Genomic DNA, 14,844 nt, shown 5'->3' with positions numbered 1-14,844 from the left:
ACTCTTCTTTGTTTTTACCTTTTGGTTTTAAAATGTAAAGTTTTAAAATGCTTCCAAACAAAAGAAAGAATAGAGATTAAGAAAACTGACAGCATTTTCTCCACCTGATACATTCAGAGCAGGAGGAACGTGAACAAAAGAGAAGGGAGATGGTGTTCTGTTTTTTCCAATCACCTTGCCACAAACAGCAAGAGGGAAAGGAAGATGCCACATCCCAGCATGGGGCTGAAAGGAAGAGCAAAAACTTAAGGAGTCCTATTTCAAATGGAGGAGGTGTAAATACAGCCACAGGGTCCTATCTATCCTATGAGGGAAGGCATCTTCCTATAGAAATATGGAAGTTTCTGCCTCTGGGGCACTGACACGGAGAGATCATTCTATCCAAATTCTTCATAAGCTGCAGTCACAGTTCAGGGATAGAAAGAGTGAATAAAGCCACCAGAATCCAAGAGAGAAATGTGGCTCCTTCAAATAAATAATGCCTCTGGAGAGATTTGGAATCTGCCAAGGATCTTTGGAGAACTTCAGGACAATCTTACATGTACATCAACACATAATCCTGAGAGACAAAGAAGAGAATGTCAAATGAATTATTAAAGCTATTTTGGACAGCCTCTGAAGCAAGTGGCATACTCGTTAGAAGGTCTTGGGAGGATTAAAGGCATTCTCTCTAGCTGGTAGACATGCATTTGTTACTGAGTCTGAGGCAGAAAAACAGCTGTACCCTGTTCACCTCAGTACAATTAAGGAAGGTGACATGGCTGACGTGGCATGCCACAACAACCCTGACCTCAATGACTTTTGTAAGAGACATTTTGCCCAGACACACTGCTGGAAAACAGGGAAAGGAGGAAATAAGGGTGAGAACAAGTCTGAAATTATGTCTCTGACAGAGATGGCATGTTGAAACCAAGATGGTGTAATCCATGGCCATTTGCAGACTCTCAGATGCTGCTTCTCGTGATAAGAATCTTTTCTCACGTTGCCCTTCAGTAGCTATTAGGAAAATCAGAACCTGTCTTCTGGGATGCACCGACATTATGTGAGGAAAGCAGAAAAGCTCAGGATTTCATATAAAGACATGCAAATGTCTGTGGACTGGAGGGCCACTCAGAAACACAGAAGTAATCTGTAGAAGTAGATGAGATGTGGAAGATGGTGAGGCACTGGAACAAGCTGTCCAGAAATAAAGTGGGTGTCCCATCCTTGGAGACATTCAAGGTCAGGGTGGATGGGGCTCATTGCAGGGAGCTGAGATGGATGACCTTTAAAGGTCTCTTCCAACTCAAACAATTCTGTGATTCTATGATCACAGAGAGATCATCATTATGCCTACCCTAAACAAGAACAGGATCTGTAAACCACTAGTAATGATGAAACATCTACAGTAAATAATTCCAGCCCTGATGAGTTATAAAAGAGAAGGCTACAGTTTAATAAAACAAAATCCCACCACGTCTCACCACCTTCTCTTGGTGCTGAATCCAAGCACTAGCCAGACCCCAGCCAACAGTCAACACAAGTGATCTCAGGCAGTCAGAGGGGATGCTGACATGTAGTGCCAGCCAGAGAACCATGTTTCCTTATTGTCCACCCATATCCCCATCTTCCTCCAACAAGGTGAGATTTCTCTTTAAGAGGTCTGTACTGGTATCCTGGCCAGAGTTACTGGGGCTCGACCAGGAGCAACACAGCACCAGCCAGAATACCACAGCAAGGAGGGGAGTCTGGGCAAAGCATTCTTCTGCAACAAAGCAAAAATGCTGCAGGGTATGTTTGAGAAAAAAAAAAAAATCCGCAGACTGAACATGTGCCTGAAACTCTTTCTGCAAGACAAAAGGGACATTTAAAGATAATGCAAAAAAAAGAAGAATAGGTTTTTAGATCTAGAGACTTCATTCTGGCAGATCTGTGTTGGAGGAGACAAAATAATTTTTTCGTCCCAGCTGCTGGCGGGGAGGAACAGAACAATAATAGTGAGAAGCTTAAAGAGAAGCTTATGACCAAGCTGAAACGAAGTAGGAGATGGGAGATAGCAGCTGCCCGGTGCTGCAAAGTCATTTTATCACCAGGAGCATGGAGTGATGGGAGGGCTCTCCAGGCCTGCCCACCTCCACCTAGAGCAGATGTTGTGCCCAGCCCAGTACTAGCCACAGGCAGCTTGGTTTGCAAGCAAAGGGCACACGTGACTGGTGCAAGACTATAGCATAAGTGTCAGCAGCCACATCATATCTGTGCTTGGTGGAGATGCAGATGCTGCTGGCGAGCTGTGGGCTATCATCTGGACACGTCCACGCTGATAGAAGGGTATTGGCAAATAGGAGGTCATGCAGAGACAAAAATGATAGGAAAGGAAGGAGGACATGAGCTACATTCAGAAGTGCGGCAAAGGGAAGCAGGAGGATAAGTCCCCCAGGCAGCCCTTGGAAGGGTTGCCAAAACGCAGCGCGCACAGCCAAGCCTTGCCAGATGTTGCTGCTGCCCAGGAGCAGAGCTGCAGGTCTGTGATGGCACTGGGAGCAGATGGCAGCAGCTGGGAGGAGCTCAAGGAAGGGTGGGAGGGAAGGTGGCTGCCAAAACACCCTGACTCAGCTCTGCTCATGGGAAGAGACTTCACTTGGATTTTGAGTCTATCAAAGAGAACTTTAACATTGACTTGCTTGCGTGTGATCTACAAGCATGTATGAAGTGGAGCATCTTCTGACGTTATCAAGTTAAATGGGAAGAAGTGGAAGCTAGGGATGCTCAAGTGGAATTCAAATACAGGTTTGTGAAATTGGGTCAGAGAGGACTTACATCTGGGCTGGCCCACTGGGGATGGACCACACTGGTCTTCACCAGCTACCACAGCTGGATCTGCTCCCAGAGAACTGCCTCTCAGCCCCAGCTAGATACACAATGCACAGGGTAGAATTTTATGACCCATGTCACAAAGATGGTCAGATGTGTTGTGAAGCCAGGAGGAGCAGCTCATCAGTTCACCAGTCTTCCTCAAAACAAAGGGAAATTGGGACTGAGAGAGCTTTCTCTAATAAGTCCAGCAGCCAAACCTGTGAAATGCTACCTCAGCTCACTCCCTAAAGAGTCATGCTGATGTGTACAAAGGAGGCAGGAGACCTTGAGAAAAAAAGGCTGGTCTTGTTGGAAAAGCCCGTAGCTATGAACCAAGTGAGAGGTTTTTGCATCCATCCCTGTCACAGCCTCTCAATGATGCACTGCTCTCGCCTCATGCATCAGCAGCTGCCCAGAGGCATCTGGCGCTTTACCCTCTGCCCACAGCTGGGCTGCTGCTTGGTGGCATCAGGATCCTGCAGTCCCTCCAAGCATTGGATGCCTAAACATTGCCTGTTCATCCACCCAAAGCCAGCAAGCAGCTCAGAAAACTCAGATTATCCTTTCCCATTTCATTCCCCACCCATGGTGGGGCTGCCTCCCTGGAAGGGGAGCTGTAAGATGGGCTCATTAACATCTGTGAAGTACAGATACTGCTGCACTAAGTGCATTGCAAAAGCTCATGGGATGGTTGTTAATTACATATTCAGTGTGGGGTTGTAATGGCATGCATTAAGAGTGGCATGGGGTCCCCACTTTAAATAATGGGGATGAAACAAATTAAACATTTGCCCCTGTTTTGTGGGCTGAAGAGTGCAGCTCAGGAATATTTTAACCACTGTACTGTCATCTCGAGTACCTCCATACCACAGAGGAGCAGAATGAAACAGCCTTCACATAGCAACTCCTAATTTCCTAAAAGGCTTTATGTAACATTCTCCAAATTGCACGGCTTGGCACAGCGATCCCACTAAATTTTCACCAGAGGGGAAAGACATACCAGCACTTCCATTACCCAACCTCTGCATACACTGCAATGTGGAAGACCCTTTGTAGAGCACGACCACTCCCAGGCTCTTCAACAGAGCCTCGCTTAATTGGATGGTGGGAACAGATGTCTCCAGTGAAGGCAACTGGTGGACAAGTGGGAGATTAAGCTCAGAAACCTTACAGGAGCAGATAGCGGCATGGCAAAACACTGGGGAGGAAGCAGTGGGCAGCTAGGTAAAATACCAGGGATGACAAATGCCTGGGATGACTGTGGAACTGGTGCGTCAGTGCCAAGATATTGGAGGAGTCTTCATCAGTAAGATCGTAATTCCTCCTGAAAAGGACCTGGCTCAGCCCCTGCAATAGAGCGTTTTACTGCAGTCTGCACAGTAAAAGGTGTCCAAAAAAGGAGGACACTGATATGTGTGTTAATCAAGTGAAGAACCATCTACAAAGAAAAGGCATGGATCTGTCTTCTAGTTGAGGAGCTATAAATAGCCTTGCATACTTGCTTATCAGATTGGTTCGGCTGCAGGGATAATCTCCTGGAGAAAGCAATGGAAGCCCTGTTATGTTGGATATTTATAACTAGATGAAAGCCTAGAAAATGCACAGTCGTGTCAATCTTGCGCTCGTGCCGCAAGATAGGGTGTGTGGGATCCAATTAGTCTCTTCAGTTTAATATAAGGTCAAGAATGGCTCCGTCTTCCCAGCTCCACAAGAACGAAGCAGAGTCTCTTGGAGCACTCTGAGCGGCAATGGAAGCATGGTGAAATATCCCCATAGGGTCATAGTGGTTGCATAGCTCTCTTGTAGGATGACATGACCCTTCCCTGCACAAACAAGGCATGTCCCACGCCACTGAGAGGTCTGGAATACAATAGGAAATATGGCCCCAATGGACCAACCCAATGCAACCAGAAAGTTGTGATACCCAAACAACGTGTCCTGGCACCTGAGTCCCCTTATTGTCTGCTTAAGGCATCACAGCCCTCACCCCAGCCCCACAAGTTCACTGAACTGCCATTGCCAGATAATCTGCAGAGCACCAGGGTGATGGAGTTAATGCCAGTGGATCCCCCAGAGCCGTGCCCCGACACAGCCTCGGCTCTCACTGGATTTTATGCAGGTCAGGGCGGGTGCTGGAGGCAGCAGGACACCCAGCAGCTGCCACGGGAGGGGAGCCGGGCTGGGGGCAGTGAACAGAACGGGAGCTCCAGCACACCATTATCCTATGTGCACCCAAAGAACTGCGAGGTTCTGTGGGTGCAAGGTGACTTCTGTTCTACGCTGTGAGCACTCACAGCTCCTATGCAATGGGAATGCCAAATCTGTGGAGTGGGTTAGGGCCAGGGTCTCCAAAGGTGCCTGGATGCTTTGCCCCCACAGCAGCCCCTACTCTGAGCAGTGTCCCCTGGCCTTAGAACCATAGAGCCATAGAATTTCTCCATTTGAAAGGGACCCAAGGGGATCACTGAGTCCAACCCTGGGCTCCAAAACCACAAATCCAAAGCCTATGTCTGAGAGCATTATCCAAATGCTCCTTGAGCTCCAGCAGCTCAGAGCCATGCCCACTGCCCTGTGCAGCCTGTTCCATGCCCACTGCTCTCTGGGGCAGAGCCTTTTCCTAACACTCAGCCAAACCTTCCTCTGATGCAGCTCCATGCCGTTCCCTCAGGTCCTGTCCCTGTCACCAGAGAGCAGAGATCTGTGCCTTGTTTTGGTCTCCTCATCCCATAACATCCTGGCAAGAGGACAGTGAACATGCCAAGGACTGCAGAATGCCCTCCATCTCCTACTGCAGAACTTCCAGGTTCTCCTCTCTCACCTTGCTCCTCCTTCACTTTCTCTGAGTCATCTGTTACATTCATGAGCTCAAGATCCCCTCTCTCAGCTCCAACACCACCACTCTGCTGTACCCAGCAGCACAGCCACGTGCAGCTCCCTTCACACAAGACCTTTGTGCATTCTGCATGCACCTGGCTGGTACTTGAGGGCTCTTGACAAGTCAACTGCAGTCATCCTGCACCAGAAACCTTTCCATACTGCTTTTCCAAGTTGTCTGGCTTGTGCTTTTGGGAAAAAAGCTGACTGCACGACCCCCTCAGGCGGGAGGGTGTCTCATATTGCCAGAGCATCCAATGGATTTGGGATCCCAGCCAGACCCGGCAGAAACTTGCATTGCTTTGTTGGGCGCAACATTATCCCAGGAACTAATCTGGGAAGAAGGGGAAGATGTACTGCTAGACTTTCAGGCCCCCAAGTTGCCCTGGGCCCCCTCTGTGCTGTAAGAGGGGAACCCAGTATGTTTCAGCTACGAGATTTTCTGAACACTCTCAACTCTGTCCCAAAGTCAAGGATTCTCCCAGAAGCAGCAGATTTCAGGAGAACTCTTAGCACTACCTTTCTCTACTCCAAGAGATTCCTTTCAGCTTGCCAGCCCCCCAGCAAGCTCCCCCTAAGTACAAGAGCATAGAAGACAGCGGGTAGAGGAAAATTGGTGTTATGTGCACAGCCAGAGCCAAGGCTGAAGAAGCAACTGAAGCCGGCCAGAGAAGCTAGCTTGGGGCGGGGACTACTTTGAGGCAGTCAGCAGGCAGCACGGAGGCAGCATGGGGACAACAACTAGGGGTGAAGTTGTGCCAGGGCAGGGGAAAGCCAGCTTTGCTGTGGTGGAATGGCAGATGCCTCTGGTAGGGCTCTGTGGGATGGACCCAAGCGAGAGGTGACCTGAAGGGCCCTGCTGGAGACCTCAAAGTTACCATTACCCTGCTCCTGGGTCCTCCGCCCCATGCATTCCCTGTGCTGCTAAACCTCTTCTCTGCTCCCCAGGGAAGCTTCACATCTCCAAGAGCACAGCATGGAGATGAGCACAACCCAATACCCCTGCCCTCTGCCTTGGGGTAGGCACCACAGGACCTTCTGTCCACAGACTCAGCATGGGCAGCCCCTCTGTGTGCTTATGTCCATGCTGCATCCTCAGAACAGTCTTTTGGGCCCCCTATCATGCTGTTAGAACTGCCTCCTGGTCCTTCCACCTCCTGGCATCCCCTCACCTCTCCCCACCCCACCATGCCTTTGTTGCTCCTTCGCTTTTAGCCTCCCAGCCCTGCCAAGCTGCACGTGGGAGCCTATCTGACCAAGGCACAGAGTCTAAAGAGCCCTGGGTGCAGGGTCCCCGGGGTGGGCAGAGACACGGGTGCTGTCAGCACCTACCATTCTCAGGGTGCTCCATCTCTCCAATGCTGCCATCAGGCGTGGTACGCTCATAGTGGTCCTCGGGCAGAGCCAATGGCCCAATGCGGGGCCCCGATGATGATTTGCTGCTGGGAGTCTCCGACTCCTCAAGCCCGCTGTCATAGTAGCTGTGCTGGGAGGGGTCCTGTAGGTCCTGGGCCTGGCTGGCTGCAGAGAATGTCACTCGGCGATGAGGTAACTGTGGGAGGAGAGAAGAGAAGAGGTTTTCATTTGCTGGGTGGTTGACACAAAGCAGGGGGCATCAGAATTGACCCTACAGTGAAGGCAGAGGGTCAGCAGCGAACACTGCTCAAGGGACCCTGCAGTCCCTATGCCCATCATCTCCTCTGGCCCCTGCCTCCTTTGCCACCGAGGAGGACACACAGTTCGTATATCACAGAATCACAGAATCACTAAGGTTGGAAAAGAACACTAAGATCATCCAATCCAACCGTCAACTCATCACCGCCATACCACTAAACCATGTCCCTCAGTGCCACAGTTCTCAGCCTACAGGCTCTGAAAGGCCCCCATAAGCACCATGTCCTGAATTATGGGCTGGCCTCCACCCCAGCCTTCTTGCGGTCTCCTTGCCCTCCACTTTGCATGCCCCCTTAGTGCTCTTGGAGACCCATTTCCACTGAAAGCCTTTCTAATGGGATCAAGGCTCAGCACAAAGCCAGGGATGACATCATCCCCACCTTACAGCTTCCAGCTCATCATCTTTCATTGTAAGAGATGCTCCATCACAGGTCACGATCGCTCCTTCTGTGTGCTCGTTAAACACTGCCAAGCCCTACTTCACGCTTGCTCTCCCTCATGTTATCGAGGAGCTGTTGCAAAGAGTCATTAAGCTGCATCATCAGCCTCCTCCAAATCCTTCCAAAAAATCCCTCTTTGTCATGATTAGTGAGGAGTGGAAAGGGTAAGGCAAGTTCACAGGGCAAAACCAGGATGATGAGAACATAAACACCAAGAGAGAATGACACACAAAATCAACATCGCAAGGAGCTGCTCAATGGGACTGGGAAATGATGGGGAGGCAAAGAGCCAACACACTGAAAGACAGCACCATTCAGGCTAAATTCTACTTTCACTGCAGTATTTACCAAGATGGAGTGGCAATCAGACATCCCACACAGCCAGCACCAAGGAGGACAGGGAAGGAATCAAGCCTAACCAGGGGAAGGAACACACAGGGAGCATTTAAATGAGCTTGCTGCTTTTAGGTTGGTTGGACCTGATTAAATTCACCCCAGGTGCTTAGAGACCTGATTTAAGGAACTTCAGAGCTGTTAGGGCTTCTGTCTTTTTTTTTTTCCTGCTTTTTTTTTTTTTTTTCTTAAGAATTTTTACAGGTTGAGGGAAGCTCCAGAAAAGTGGAAGAGAGCTAAAATAGCGCCTGTCTTTAAAGATGAGAAAAAAGAAGATCTGGAGAATTATAAAACAGTTAGCTTAATTTCAGTTCCTGGAAAAATACCGAAACAGATAAAAGAACTCTTTGTAAGTACCTACAAGATAACAAGGAAATGAGTAACAGCCACGGTAGGTTTGTCACAAACAAACATGTCAAGGCATTGAACTTCTCCCTTTGAAAAGACATCAGGCCTTGTGGATGGAGGAGGAGCAGTAAACGTTACATCTTGGCTTTCGGAACTTTTCTGACACTATTTTAGATGATATTCTCATAAGGAATGCAGGGAAATGTTGTAGGTGCAGCGTAGTACTTCTCTGCTTTGGTAATATGGTGCATCTCACTGCGGGGTGGATGCAAAGCCTTTAGAAAGTCATATTCAGAAAGTAATTACTGAAGACAAGTCTTACAGGCGGGACGATGTATCAAATGAAATTCTCTGGGTTTTGTCCCACGTCCATTGCTAGCCTGTATTTTCATTAACGGCTCGGATGACAAATGTGGAATATATCTGTCACATTTGCACACTTGGGAAAAATAATCACCATGAAAGCAGCAAGCTGGCTGAGGGATTGGGGGCTGCAGCAGATCATGGGTTGGCTATCTATCAGCAGTGTCAAAGTCTCACAAAAACGCATCTATATTGGGATGCATAAGCAGGATATTTGTCTTGAAGTCACACTGTGCTTGGTGCCAGTAGGCTTTCAGAAGGATTGTAGAAGTGCCATGTTCAGTCTGGAACATCACATTCATAGAATCATAGAATCAACAAGATTGGAAAAGACCTACAATATCATCCAGTCCAACCGTCCACCTATCACCAATAGCTCTCACTAAAAGCCCCAGTGAGGCAGAGAGGAATAGGGAATTGTCCTGATAAGCAGGGAAAGACTGAGGATAGAGGTCTGGGGAGGAGAAGGTTGAAGGTATAAAGCTTATAGATCTCCAAGGTCATTGTCCAACCATCAACCCATCCCCACCATGCCCACTAGCCATATGCCACATCTACACATTTCCTGAACACCTCCAGGAACACTGACTCCGCCACCTCCCTGGGCAGCCTGTGCCAATGCATTACCACTCTTTCTGAGAATAAATTGTTCCTAATATCCAACCTGAACCTCCCTGGGCACAACTTAAGTACATCACCTCTCATCCTATTGCTGTCACCTGGGAGAAGAGGCGAATCTCCACCTTGCCACAACCTCCCTTCAGGGAGCTGCAGGGAGTGATAATATCTCCTCCTAGCCTCCTCTTCTCCAGACTGAACCATCCCTTCTGCAAATGCTTTCTTCAAAGAGAGAGCAGCGGGCTGCTTCTTCACACCATTTAGCAGGATGGAATTGCCTCCACTTGCAGTGAGGAAGATGGAGGTTCCCAGAGCAGAAGAAATAGATAGGTAGGTTTGGCAAAGTGCAAGAAATCCTTAAAAGGGGAATGTGCCATGCAGGAGCAACTCTGAGAGTCACAGAGCTTAGCTCCAGCTCTGGACCCAGCCTATGGCAGCTATCCTCCCTCTCCAAACATCTGCTCCCCAACAGCATCTTTTCCTACAGAACACCTCCATCAGGTGCCACATTCACCTGGTAGAGGGGCAAATCCAGCACTCCCAGCCCTGCTCCCTCATGCACACAGCACTTTGGGCTCAGAGACCCTCAGCCCTGCACAGTCCCCACCACACTGGGATGAGATAATAGCAGCTTGTGTCTGGCTGAGGCTCCCCACCCGCACAGCCCTGTTCTGGACTCAGCACGGCAAGACACTGGCTCCGTTTGTCTGGCTCTGGCTTGCAGAAATTGGGTTTTGTCTGACCTCTCTCTGTGAGGTCAATGCGCCTTTCAGCAGCAGCGTTCCCGGTACAAGAAGCTGCTTGTGCAGTGCAACCGAGGCACCCCTCAAACTTCTCCTGCTGTTATACAAGCTGGCTTCCTCAAGCCTCAACCACAAGCTGGGTTTTGAGCCAGCCACTTCATTTCATGGCCCTCCTTTTTGCTCACCCCATTTTTTCCTTTCTATCCCTGTAAGGTCGGATGCATCTCAATACTCCGTTCCTGCTATCACCTCACAGCTCCTTCACCCCAGGGTTACACACACCCCTGGTTCAGAGCAGTGTGAGTGCTCAGCTGAGCTCCTCCTGCACTGCAATGCTCTGCAGGACACACATGGGCATCCCCTACTTCTCACCACACAGCTTTGTGTTAAGACGCGCTTTGTTTCCGCAGGCCCGCTTTACCAAGCAATCTGGATCGCTCTGCATGACTGCTCTGTCCTCATTGCAATCTCCCACTCCACTGAGCTCCGTGTCAGACGTACATTTTATCAGCGTTGATTTTATATTTACTTCCAGCTCGCTGATTGAGGCACTGAATGGCAGCGGGTGTGGACATGCTGCCAAAAGCTCCTCCAGAAGACCCCCTTCCACCGGGACTTTCCAGCCTTTCTTCTCTATGCTGCTACAAAATCAGATCGTCACCTAGCCAACAGTGCCCCACGTACAATGAAGAGTGTTAATTTGAAATAATAATGATAACAACAGAAGGGATGATCAACTTGGCATCTTCAACAAGGCTCCATCAGCCGCACATTGTCAAATAGACTCTGTGGGTCCTGGCGGTGGCCAGGACAGACTTGTGTTGGTGACACTGCCTGACCACCTCCTGTCACCACGTTGGCTGCCATCACTTGTGGTCCCCTCAGTGGGCTCCCAGCCCACAGCATGCCCCTTGCTGCTGCACTGGCTCAGGGCATCATTCCAGATAGTGTTATTCAGAATTGCGCTATTCCAAATAGTGTTGTTGCAGAGACTGTATTTCGAACACCTTTGTCACCTACCAGCTCATTGGCAGGTGCCACATCCTGCCTTGCTCTCAACCAAAATTGCCAGAGCTACTTACTGAGTACTTTTGCATTTTTCTGCATAATTAACAATTTGCAAATGACGATTTCTGGTACTGCCTCCTCTTAGCACTTTTTTTTTTTTTAAGTGTTCCTCATTGTTTCCTGCCTGTCAAAATTGATATTCCCCCCCATGATTTTTTTTTTTTTTTTTTGGCTTTCCTTGTCAATTTTCAACAGTCCAAAACTACTCATTTCTACTAATTATTATACTTTCCCTCTCCCCCCCATTTATCGCTTTCCTGTTTCTCACTGCTCTCTGCACTCTTCATGCTGCAACCATGAGTGCTCACTGTTCATCCCCTCAGGGACTCTCCCATCCTGCTGCTCCCCACCACTTCCCCCTCCCCACCCCAGAACCCCCATGGCTGCTGGAAAGTCCCAGGGCACCCTCTGCTCCTTCCCAACTCTTCCCTTGGGTGTAAATCTCCCCAGCTCGAAGCAGGGCATGCACCAGGCTGGTTCTGCTTCCCAACAGGGACAATGCGTGCAGCAAAACCAGGAGCAGGGCTATAAAGTGAGCAGGGCTTGGCAGTGCTGCGCTGGCTCCCCCTCAAATTGCACCCATCGCACCGCTGGCTCCCCCTCAAACTGCACCCATCGCACCCTCATGCTGCAGCAGGGACCACAGGGCCAGATATTACGCCTTGCACAAAAGGAACCTTAGAATCCGCCCCAGGCACCCTTTTCCTGTGGGATTAGTGCCAAAGCAATGGAAACGTCAGAATCGTTAACCCCTTCGCTGCCCCCTGAACGCCTGCAGCCTCCGAGCCTGCTGCCAACGGAGCTTGCTTCCCTGGCCACTGCCACAATGCAGCAACTCACAGGGCCGCGGAGAGACAGCCATGTCAGACCACGGTGCCCAGAATATCAAAATAAGTGACAAGGGAGCCATTGTGGCACAGGACTTGGCCAACTTCAGATGAATTCATGATGCTCCTGGAGCTGCGCAGCATCCCCGCTTACTGTTATAATGAAGACGGTGCCCACAACTATACAGCTCCAACTTTTTGTGTATGGAGGCTTTGCTGCATGTGGGAAATATTCAATCTGTTAGGGTCATGTTTGGAAATTCCATGCAATGTGATGCAGACTCTGGAGTAGGATGCTGGGGGTAATATTACACCCTTTGAAACTAAATGGAGCCTCTAGGAAAGCAAGATGAGAACTGCCAAGTGCAGAGCAAGACTTTAGCTTGAGAGAACAAGGTCCAAGCTGAGCTTGTGGCCATTGCAGCCAGCTGCCTTACAGCAGCAACGTGTGATTCTGCTGGGGTGTGGGCTGGGCTTGGAGCGGGCAGCACTTCTGCTGTTCTCATCTATCAGTCTGACCTCCTCTCATTTATTTTGCTGGGGTCACCTCTCCTGGTTAGCAATGGGCCACCAGTTCTGCTCCACCTGATGTCCATGAGGTCCTGTCTCATGGTACTGCTCTTCCCCAAATCCTTGAGTCCATCCCCATATCCCACTTTGCTTTCGGAACAGCCCTTTGGCAAGGGTTGTGAGGTTTGCTCTTGACATCCCTTCAGCTCCTTTGCTGCAGACAAATGAGGCCACAGAATGAACACACGACAATAGGAAAGACATGGAGGGATCCATGTGGATCACACTTCCTAGAACCAAGCATGATTTGGAAAGCACCCGCTCGCCCCTCCTCGTGACTGCTCACACAGCTCCATCTCCAGCAATTAGCAAGTGCTGACCTTGCAGTCAGTGGAGAGGTGTTACAAGTCCTGCTGAAATAATGATAGCAGAACAGCCATCCTGAAATGGACATCGAATCCCGAGGCGCTATTTAATGAATAAGTCTGGGTAAAATGTGGACTGTCTCCATATAGGTGCCCTGAAGCCTCCCAAAATTTGCATGCTGCTCAAAGAAGCCGCCAAAGCCCGGTGCCAACCTGCCTGCTCAGATCGAATTTATCTAACTCATAGCAAGATCTAACGCAATTAGAAACCCATTTAGACAGCCTCGGGACAGAGATTGCCTAACCTCGCAGCCTATCAGAGCTCCAAGCCCATCAAGGATGTGCAATTTGGCTTTTCTTTGGTTGAAAAGAAGACTGGAAAGGAAAATATGGAAATAAATCATCTGAAGGGTGAATCATAAAATCTAAAGGGGTCATAATCTTTATGGAATAATGTCTGAATTGGACTGACCATGGTGTCCTGAAATGTCTATCACCTTCAAGCTGATAATAGAGCCATTTTGACGCTGGTTGGTATCGAGCAGAAATTGCTCAGGACACAGAAGGAGGTCGCATCGTCACATTAAAACCATCTGAAAATCCCAGGCAGAAAAAGGTTCCAGGACAGGGAGAAACACTTGAACAAAGCCCTCAAGGAAGCTGACAGCTGCCAAGTAGGAAAATAATGCTGTGAAAATAATGAACTAATCCGGCTCCTCATTGCACCCGGTGGAGCTGATGGATCACATGGAGGGCTCTGGGGAAAGCAGTGAGTCCCAGGCAGGAGGCATAGGCCCCTTGGAGAGAGCTAACCAAGGGATGCTTCTACAGAAGACTCTGCATGCAGAAAATGTCAGTTTGCTGAGATCAGATCTTCTTTCAAGTGAATGTCTTGTTTCAAAGTTGGGGCAGGGGGGATATCTTTGCTGACATGGAGAAATGAAAAAGTGATGCTCTTGCAAAGGTGATTTTCACTTCAGAATTCAAGCCAAGTAGAGGTTACGAAACTAAATTAAAAAAAATGTCAGTCAGAATGGTGCCTGTAGAAAATTATTAGGAAATCTATCTATCTGTCTATCCACCCACCTACCTACCTACATACCAACCTGCCTACCTACCTACATACCAACCTGCCTATCTACATACATGTCAATCTACCTACCTGCATACATGTCAACCTACCTACCTACCTACCACCCTACTTACCTACATACACATCAGCCTAACTACATACATCCATACCAAGCTACCTACCTACATACATACCAACCTACCTACCTACTATTTGTCTACCTACTGACTTGAACGAAAACAAATCAAAGACTGTCATTTCCTCCTGAATTGTTTTTAAATACAAATTTTTAGCTTGATGGTGATCCCTCTTTCTAACCAACTCTTTCCATAGACAAGGGGCAGAAGCTTAACTGGTCAGTGGAGGAGCTGTGTCTGTTCCATAGGTCAGCATGCTCTGGACATCTACAGATCCACTGGGAGCACCAGTGCCCTGCAACCAGCCTGCACATACTGATGTTAGGTGAGAGATATCACCTTCATTTGGAGAAATCGAGGAGATGAGACAGATAGTACACTTGAAGCAGTGTCATGTTGAAGTACACTTGTGTCTGGCATCTTCTGCTAAAGCATGAAGCCATGTAGGTGGTGGAAGAGCACTGTGACCCTGCACAGGGATCTGGGGCAGAACAGAGACTGCACCCAACAGTGTGGGCTGGAGGTGAATGGGAGCACACTTGTGGTGCCCTCTGTTCTGTGCTGCTCCCACGTGTGCAGG

General features: G+C 49.0%; 1 protein-coding gene across 3 annotated transcripts in view; it reads right to left on the bottom strand.

The window, feature by feature from the left end:
• Nucleotides 1–14,844, bottom strand: part of PCDH1 (protocadherin 1) — a 50,375-nt gene that overhangs the window by 18,946 nt on the left and 16,585 nt on the right. For all 3 annotated transcript variants that reach the window (XM_090150661.1, XM_090150662.1, XM_031597966.2), the window contains exon 4: nt 7,039–7,258. In XM_090150661.1, coding sequence (XP_090006787.1) covers nt 7,039–7,258 — 220 coding nt within the window. The remainder of the gene's footprint in view (nt 1–7,038; nt 7,259–14,844) is intronic.

The sequence above is a fragment of the Phasianus colchicus genome, chromosome 15 (genome assembly GCF_987193195.1).
Source record: "Phasianus colchicus chromosome 15, bPhaCol1.hap1.1, whole genome shotgun sequence".
NCBI lineage: Eukaryota > Metazoa > Chordata > Aves > Galliformes > Phasianidae > Phasianus > Phasianus colchicus.
The sequence above is the reverse complement of the archived record's forward strand: the minus strand, read 5'-3'. Positions and strand labels throughout refer to the sequence as shown.